Here is a 9,575-nt window from a genome sequence, read left to right as displayed (position 1 = left end):
AATGTTTCAGTTGGGGATCATTCAGAGGATTGATACTGTTGTCCAAGCTTACAGTTAGATAACTTGCATAACATTAGCTAACGTAAATTGCTAGCTGTAGCCTGTTAGCACGTTGATTTGGTGTGCATTACAGTACATTAAGGGCTAACTAGCTAGCCTCTTAGTCTTTGATACACTCCCATTTACAAAAATCAATGTGATGAGACTTATTGGCATGATGATCAACTATTAATTCCTAACATGAACATACGGTATTATAGTTGTGTGTTGATAATAATCTGCTGTTGAATGTCGACTGTATGTGTTGATGGTACACTGTATCGTTGTCTTCATCCTCGTCTTTGCCAGGCTACACAACAAGCACATGTAATCCATCCACACCACCTTTGACCCCCTTGAACCAAGCCAGGTCAGACACCTCTGCGTCCACCAGAACTATTGAGCAGCACTATGACAGTCTCATCCGCTGTGGCTCGTTAGTGGAGGACACTCAACAAATAGATGCTCTACATCAGCTGGGGCAACTGCAGAAAACCCTGCGAGGGTATTCCAACAGCATCTACCTGACTCCACCCAAGTCTAAGGTGAAGGAGGCAAAAGACAGCAACGCAAAGCAACAGAAAGTAAACGATTACAAACTGAGCAAAACTGAAGGGGATGATGCTCCCACAGAAGAGGTATAGATCACATGACTGATGCACTAGCTAATGCAACAAATTGATGCAATACATCATTTCATGCTGAATGGTTGTCCTTTTTGTATTGCATGGTTAGTTGATATTATTTATTCCTGTATTGGATATGAATATTGCATCATGGTTATTACAACTTTCATAGAAGCTTTCTCCTTCCTATACTTTTAAGGTTGATGGAGAATGCTGGATTGTCATTGGATGACTCATCTGTCACTCACAGCATGCCTCTAACTAACTGGATCAGTATTCTCCAGTGTTTTCCCCCTACTGTGTCCCAGTTAGCAAACAGAAGTAATTAGTCACTTGATTATAATGTTCCTGACATTTGGCTTGCCCTCACCTAACATTATGGCCCTGTGTGCTTTCGAGAGAATGTTGATGAAACACTATCAAGACCCGATTCAGTGAGAAGGGATAGACTGCAGTACAATAAAACAACTACCAGTATGTACAGAGTTTTGCAAACCAAGCAATGCTCCGAAGCAAAATTCACTTTACCAGTTGTAGAGCGTTTGTGGAAAGCCACGTTGTTCCTCAGTTCAATAGTAGTCTAGCTGATCCATAAGGTCTACATGTGACACAACACCATTATTAGGCCTAGTCATACACAGTTAGATTGCCATTGCCCAATCATTAAATAGCTTAATTCTGCTAGGTGAGCTTTATAAATTGAATGGTATCTGGACTGTTAGCCTTGCATGAAGCTCCATTGACATCAAACATTTTGGAGCAGGGCACCATGGGACATTACAGAGGATCTGCCTGCCACACTGACTTTCTCTGTACCCCTAATGTTTTTGGAGCCCTGGTCAGTGGGAGGGTAAGGGGTGTGCGTGTATTTGTGGGTGTGGCGGTTTTAGGTCTGTATGGGTGGCTGTTGGTTTTTTTTTAGGTCAGGGAACGGTGGAGATGTCTATGCTATGGGGTGGGGGTGTAAGGGTCTGGCAGGCACACTGACAGAGCGGGGTAGGATGAGATGTTTTGGATCGCAGGAAAGAGAGACCTCCTGCTGTGGTGGCCCTGGTTCTCCTCTCTCATCATCCCGGTGCAGTAATGAGGGCATCCCCATTGTCTAGTACATTCCGGACTGAAAATACTGATGTGTACCCCCTCTCCTCTTCATCCTTGTTTGTCCAGTCTGCCACACACATACACACACACACACCACATGAATAGAGTTCTTATGCAATTACACTGTTTTGAATCAGGTCATGTTGCTGCTGTCTGCTCTCTCTGTTGGCATTCATTCACCATTGTACTCTGACTGACTATGAGCAGACTACACTTGACTTAATATTGACCCAATGTGGCATGTTTTTGTAGTGGCTTACAATGGTACAGTGTTTATGAAGGATCCACCCCAATTCAAGTCAGATTGGTCATCCTGTCTACTAGGCCTTGGTCAGTTTGACCAGTTGTTAAGATACCCAAACATCATAAAAGTCCTCATTGACATTTCACCTTTCTTAGAAGTGGACTGATTGTTATGCTTACAGGATATAAAAATGGGGTCTATAACAAAGATCTCAACCTCTGACACTAACCTGTTGACACGTGAACTTTTTGCCCGTGAGCTATTCTACACTCGAGAGCCGGTGCAGGATGAGCGTGAGAGTGAAAATTGGCGACTGAGCTGTGTGGAGGGCCGACTGACTGAGGAGAGGCATTCCTTGTCCTTCTCCACTCTGCCGTAACATTAAAACATGGCTGCCGGCCACCACCGACAATTACTGCCCGCGTTTCCAGAGAGCAGCTTGGAAAGTCAGTGAGAAGTCACACACTGTCTTCCAGCATTTCACCTCAGTGGAGGACAGGACAGGGAAGGAGAGAGGCGGAGAAGACAGGACAGGGAGAGGACCTGACAGGGAGACGGGAGGGTGGGAAGAAGGGGAGGAATGTTTTTTTCCCGCCAATGAATCAGCCATTGTCGTGAGATATGAGAGTCTGGTGCTTCATGAAGGGCAGTGGACACTGACTAATGTTGCTGCTGAATTGTAGGCTAAATTAAATCCGCTCCAAAAACACATTATCTGTGAGGTAGTTTACGGAGGACAACAACTTATCTTTTTCCACAACAACCTGGTCAAGAAGTTGCAAACAGTGGGCCTATGATTATGTGATTGTAGGATAAAATCAGGACAATTCAGGAATGACTTAACACTGCCACCACCACACCACTTCAACACAGTATCTCAATCAGCCAGTCCAACCCGGTGGGTTTGTAGACGTCCACTAGACCAGTGTTTCCTATCTCCAGTCCTCCCAACGTAACATATTTTTGTTTTAGCCCTGGACAAACTCCCCTGATTCAATTGAGGGCCTGTTGATTAGTTGACAGGTTGAATCAGGTGTGCTTGTACGGAACTACAATAAAAATGGGTACTGTTTGGGGTACTGAAGGACTGGAGTTGGGAAACACTGCACTAGACCTCGGATGAACCTCTACAGTCCTCCCTATTTTGTCTGACAAATCCCCCCCATTGTTCTGCTGATTATGCTTTCTTCGTGGGAACCCTGTCTTGTTGATTAGATGTCCTTTGTCTTGCTCCACTGCAGTAGGCTAGTTTTCTAGAGAACTGGAATCATACTGTAGTACTCCAAGGCTTGATGCCCTGACTGTAATTCGGGATTTAAACAATGATATGGAAATGAATAGTCTGTTCCATAGGCCTATACTTTCTAGTGTAATTTGATTCAATGATAATTCATTAATATAGCTAGCTACTCAGTGATCCCCTTTCTCAATATGACCCTTCTCATTCCAATTCTCATAATAGCTGGATTGACATGCTTATTGTCAATGATGACAAGCGTCTGTGAAAGATGTGAAAAACAAGCATTGTTACATTTGACATTTTGGTGACAGTCATGACTGTTTATTTATGTTTATGTTTAATCCACAGGAGGAGTGCCTGCTTCCCCTACCACCACCCAGAGGGTTCTATATCCATGGTGATGTTGGTAAGACACATTATCTGCAGGTTGTAACACATTATCTTTCACCTCTGGACTTCTCCATCCAAGGACTACCACCTCTCGACTCCTTTAGTGTGTGTCACTTCCTAAAATACCATGCATCTTCACACTTCTATCACATTTATCACAATCACTCCTTTTCTCCTGTAATGCTAGTGTGTGTTGCAGCTGGCAATAAACCCGTCTCCTACTAAGCTGTCTCCCTCTAACCGGGGGCAGTTCCATCCACCTTTTACAAGCAACTCTATAGGTCCACCTCATACCGGGTGGCGCTCACTTTCAACACAAGTTATAACACAAGTTATAACACATAATCTGCTAGTTAAAACATTATCTACAAAGTATAACCCATTATCTGCTAAATATAATGCATTATCTGCCAGTTAAAACATTATCTATAGGTTATAACACATATGGTAGTTCTAACACTTACTTAGATTCAGTTTGTGGCTTACCCTGTTACTACTGAATAGGCATGGTATTGTCATGTTTCATGCTTTTCTGGGGGGATATTGTTAGCTATATTTTATGATGAATATATGTTTCGTTCTCTTGTCTGTCTTTTTTTTGGGGAAACTCCAGGCACAGGGAAGACCATGCTTATGGATATGTTTTACTCTCATGTGGATAACGGACGTAAGAAAAGGGTCCATTTTAACAGCTTCATGTTGGACATCCACAAAAGTTAGTACTCTCCTCCTAGTATGTCTCTTAATATACAGCTGCCAGAGGTTTGTTTGCTTGACTTTGAGTAAGTCTGACACCTCCATACATTCTGTATCGTATATTTACCTCACTCTCTGTTGATCCTGATGCCATAATTGTGTACCATTATGCATATAAGTGAAATTACTGCTGTTACTACTACTATGCATTGTTAGGGGGTTTGAATTTCAGATGCAGGTGTGCTTTAAGATGTTTGTGTCTGACGATTGTGTAACCTTGTTTAAGGGATCCACCGGAGGAAACAAAGCACTCCTCAACGGAGGCTGGGGAAAATGTTCACCTATGACCCCATCTCGCCGGTTGCCATGGAGATCAGCAATGAAACCTGTGTCTTGTGTTTTGACGAGTTTCAGGTGAGTGAGTGTGTGTGTGCGTGCGTGTGTGTGGAACAAGGAGGACATGAGGTGACTCAAGCAGGTGTTTTTGAACACAGAACAAACTATAGTTAAAAAACAGCATAACAAAAGGCACAAAACAACAAGCACTGTAATTCCCATTAACTCTCGACTGCACAAACTAATAAGACAGAACGCTGATTTTAGTCAGTGGAGTTTTATGTGCCAGCTAATGGGGATGATGACATGGACAGAATTAGCAGATCCTTCAAAACTTGAACATCTCATTTATACTGATGAACAGTAGGCTAGATCATAGGCAGGCTAATGACTAAAGTATTTCCCCATGTCCTACTCTTGCTTTTAGCCATCTGAGGGCAAGGTGCTAAGTCTCCTCACACTCACTTAAACAGGGCTGAAGCCACCTAGTGGTTGGTGTGAGTGTAGTAGCACTCTGAGACCCTACTAGAGGCACTGAAACAGATGTTTTACATGAAGGAAGCTGCATCCCCACACATTTGCTCTGAATCATAGGTACCTCTTATAAGCAGTCCAACAGCATTTAAAATAACTGTTGCCTTTCCGACAATCCTAACAGTAGTGATGTATCCACTGGGACAAATAAGACCAGTACTCTGCTTTTTAGCTGTTTTGTCATGCTGGCTAGTTGATATCTGCATTGAGAGGCATATAGCCTTGCTTCTCTGTGAGCGACAATAAGACGCATAGGTATTATCATTCATCCTTATGGGGGGGAGGGGTCAAAGATCACCCAAGACAATGTCTCTCTCTCTCTCGCTCTCTAATCACTCCCAGGGTGCGGAACAAGAGCCTCTCTTTTCATTCTCTATTTTCACATTTTAAACTGCTGCACACTCTCCTCTCACATCCTCATTGATTTGTTTTGTTTATGGTTGCCTTGCTGCTTTGCTTTCTTTGCTTCTCGACTGTTGCTACCGGCGAATATGGACAACACACGTGTGTTGTATGTGATGCATAAACAAGAGGACGAAGGGGAGGGAGGGAAGGAAGGAGTGGGGAACAGAGTGTGTGGGGGGGGGGGGGGGGAGTTGAGGGTCCATACCAATCAGCATCCTCCTCTACTCAGCCATGCAAATTAGGCTATGTGGGTATCAGTCGCACTCGCCTGCTTCCTTAAGTGAGTGGCGCTGGAAAGCGACTGGCGGCAGCAGCGGGTCAGATGGATCTTATCCTCTTAAATGCTAATGACATTTCTCCTTTCTCTTCATTAGCACTGTGCCATTATCAGTAATTTGTAGCCCCCCCCCTTTGTCCCCCTCCAAGTCTCTCTAATGAATACTGGGCATTGAGAAGGACGCCTGAGACAGAGAGAGGGATGGAGAGACTGAGGAAGAGAGACTGAGGACAGAGACAGAGTGGGAAGAAAGCGCTTCAGGCTTTCATTGTCTCAGAACCCCAGTCAGTGGGGCCTATCTGTGAAATTACTCAGGTTGTGTTGTTGTGTACGTAAAGGGGTGTAAGATCAAAAGAGGCCTAATTTGGCACCCAAGTGCGACGCCGCGGTAAACTGACTCCCCGCTAGAGTAATTGGATGCTCATTTGAATATCGACAGTGGTGGTGGCGGCAGTCGCACCGTTGTTTTTGTGTTACACAAGTGCAGTATATTAGCCCCCCTTCTCTGGGAAACCTTTCGTATCTATCTCTCCCCCCTCTCTTCGTATTCAGCAATCAATATCGGCCCTTGGAGTGTGTGGTGTGTTTAGGGCCCATGAATAAACAAATACGGGTTGGATAAAGGTCATAATTAAATGATTCTTTTGAAATTAAAATGAAAAATAACGGCTGGAGGAAATAGGGCCTATTCAGTGAGTATATAGGGCCCAGGCACCTTGGCTTGGCTTTATGTGGATGTGACACACACACACACACACACACACACACACACACCTTCATTTGCTGAAGGAGAGTGCCTCTTGTTGCCTTGTTGCAAAATCAAGTCTTTAGCTCCGATGCTAATGTAGTATTGGCAGAGGGCATAGGGGTTAGCATGTGAAAGTAGAAGACACTCCAGGCTAAGAAAGGCAGCATATGCTGTGGGGATGGCAGTCATAAGTGTCTGTAAGGCAAGGAAAAGAGAGGGACGTTAAGGAGGGGGAGGGACCATTAGATAACAGGAACACCGTTCCTCTTATCCACAAGATGGACAACCCTACATGGACTACAGTCTGCTTGATTCCTAATGAAATACATTAGAGTGGATTTGACCAAGGAGATAGATTAGTGATCATAGAGATATTGGGGGCGGGGGAGAGAAGTACAGTACAGTTTTACTATTTGGCAAGATGGTCAGTCAATCAGTTGCTCATTATGTTTGCCAATGTCCTCTTCACATGTGTGGATTGATTCAACATAGTGCCGTGTAGTTGTCTGTTGGTGGAAAAGCCAGCGTTTCCATAGTGCTACTAGATAATGATTGTAGAGGCCAGCAGCAGCTCAGGGACAGTAACGCCGCCAGGGCCCTCTTCACAAAATGTCCTCCATCTCACACGCACACACAATCACACACACTTCACACCTTTTGTGCGGCCATCTGGGAGTCGCTTTGTGTGCCATTGTGGCCCCTGTTTGAATTCATATTGCTTTCATTTTTTTGTTATTCTTTTCTTTCTCTCGCTTTGTCTGTTTAGTTGATTAGCTCAGCCTCGCCGCATTGGCTTGGCTACTTGTCCATGACAGAAAGCTGCTTCGTGACCATTTGCAATGGGATGGCGGGTGTGACCATGACCAGGGTGAAAGAATAGAAATGACGTACACCTAAATGACTTTAATCAGCTCAGGAGATTGCGTGGTCATTCTCAGCTGCCATGTGTTGACATATATGCACTCACAACCATATGCTTGTCTGCCACAAGAGAAGGCACATTGTAGTCTGGCTGCCTTTAAATTCTCTCTCTCTCTCTCTCGCCCCCCTCCCTCCAGGTGACTGACATCGCTGATGCGATGATTCTGAAACAGCTGTTTCAGACGTTGTTCAGGACCGGGGTAGTGGTGGTGGCCACCTCCAACAGGCCCCCTGACGGTGAGGTCAAAGTAAATTCGCTCTCTGTACTGAGTCTCTTAAGGAGAGATACTACAGTCAGATACCTTTCTGATTCACATGACTCGTATGATTCATAGGACTCATATGATTCACACGACTCGTATGATTCATAGGACTCATATGATTCACACGACTCATGCGTCATTCATGCATAACTGTGGTATCGTTGAACTGTTATCTGATTTTGTAGCACAAACGCACAGTCACAGTCCTACACCATTGTCAGCTTGTATAACAATGCAGCTCTCACCTTTCTCCTATTGTGCTGTTGAACATGCTTCTTTAACTCTACGGTACCTCTCCAAGTCACATCCAGTCCAACCTGTTCACTTCACATCGTGTCAAGCTCACCTTTCTCTTCCATATAGCTCACTCCATTGTTTTTCAATTATACTCACAATTTGGGCAAAAAAAAATGGGAAAGGGGGATACCTAGTCAGTTGTCCAACTGTCTTCCGCATTTAACCCAACCCATCTGAATCAGAGAGGTGCGGGGGGCTACCTTAATCGACATCCACGTCTTTGGCACCCGGGGAACAGGGCGGGGGCAGAACGACAGATTTTTACCTCGTCAGCTCGAGGATTCGATCCAGCTTCTGGTTACTGGCCCAACGCTCTAACCACAAGGCTACTTGCCGCCCTAAATGCTGTGTTCTTATGGGAGAAGTTCCTTCCTGTTTCACACCGTTCCAAAACATTTCTCCCTACTGAACACAGCCCTGATGATGATGCTGAAGGAACGAGCGAGGGGTAAATCGCAGACACACGTTTAAATATATGGCTCTGGGGTGAACTAGGCTTCTTTCTGTTTGTTGAACTGATGTTGAACATCTCCCTCCTTGTCTTTTTCTCCATACCACTGTATTATCTGAATCACCTGAAGTCCAGTGGTGTGTGTTGCCGTCTGGATCAAAGACTGTTCAAAGCGTTATTTTTAATCATGAAAGAAGGAGAACATTATTTGATACACGTTCCATGAATCAAGCCATTTAAACTCTTTAATCTCTCCCTCTCTCTCTCTCTCTCTCTCTCGCTTCCTCCCTCCCTCTCTTTCTCTCTCATTCTCTCTTTGTTGATTCCACCGCTGTCGTTTTTGTCAAGGCTGTGATGTTACATTTAATGCTAAGTGAGCAAGGTGGTGAGGGAGAGTGAGAGAGGGAGTAAGAATGGAAGGAGAGCGAGAGATAAAGACGTGACGTTGGCTCTCTTCTCAGGGTTAACGTCATCAATGTCTCGTCGCTCAATGGGTTTCCAGTTGATGGCAACCGAGATCGCTCTCTCTTTCATATACAAAGACAAGCTTGTCTGACATTTACCAGCCATTAAGAACAAAGCGGCAGACCACGCAAACTTGATGGAGATGCTTGTTTGTTTTTTAATTAGAAGGCAAATGGAACACTAAGCCCTCAGAGACAGCCTGACATGAAAGTAAAGGAGGATTCCTTTATTGATCGCCACATGAGATTGTGCTAGCTAGGCTATCAAAAGCAGCTAAAGTGGGTTATGTGTTGAATAGATGGCGCTAGGCTATCAACAGCAGCTAAAGTGGGATATGTGGCATATAGATGGCGCTAGGCTATCAAAAGCAGCTAAAGTGGGTTATGTGATTGAAGGGGAACTTACTTAGAGACGATGTGTCACGCTCCCCAGCACACTCTTGTTTTTGTCTGTTGTTGTGTAGCTAGAGCAGAGCAGTTGTCGCCTTGTCGTCCTTTAGATGCACTTGTGTTAATGGATGTTTAGTAGAGACGACAGGCTGA

At 44.5% G+C, this 9,575-nt stretch overlaps 1 protein-coding gene across 2 annotated transcripts in view; it reads left to right on the top strand.

The window, feature by feature from the left end:
• afg1lb (AFG1 like ATPase b) overlaps positions 1 to 9,575 on the top strand; it is a 48,181-nt gene that overhangs the window by 489 nt on the left and 38,117 nt on the right. For both annotated transcript variants that reach the window (XR_016495437.1, XM_021600699.3), the window contains exons 2-6: positions 349 to 677; positions 3,599 to 3,656; positions 4,254 to 4,355; positions 4,623 to 4,750; positions 7,695 to 7,794. Coding sequence is in view for 1 of the 2 variants with exons in the window: in XM_021600699.3 (XP_021456374.2) it covers positions 349 to 677; positions 3,599 to 3,656; positions 4,254 to 4,355; positions 4,623 to 4,750; positions 7,695 to 7,794 (717 nt within the window). In the remaining variant the exon portion in view is untranslated. The remainder of the gene's footprint in view (positions 1 to 348; positions 678 to 3,598; positions 3,657 to 4,253; positions 4,356 to 4,622; positions 4,751 to 7,694; positions 7,795 to 9,575) is intronic.

Source organism: Oncorhynchus mykiss, chromosome 4, assembly GCF_057628025.1.
Source record: "Oncorhynchus mykiss isolate SJ-2025 chromosome 4, ASM5762802v1, whole genome shotgun sequence".
In the NCBI taxonomy this organism is placed as follows: Eukaryota; Metazoa; Chordata; class Actinopteri; order Salmoniformes; family Salmonidae; genus Oncorhynchus; species Oncorhynchus mykiss.
Note: the sequence above shows the minus strand (reverse complement) of the source record. Positions and strands in the feature narration are given on the sequence as shown.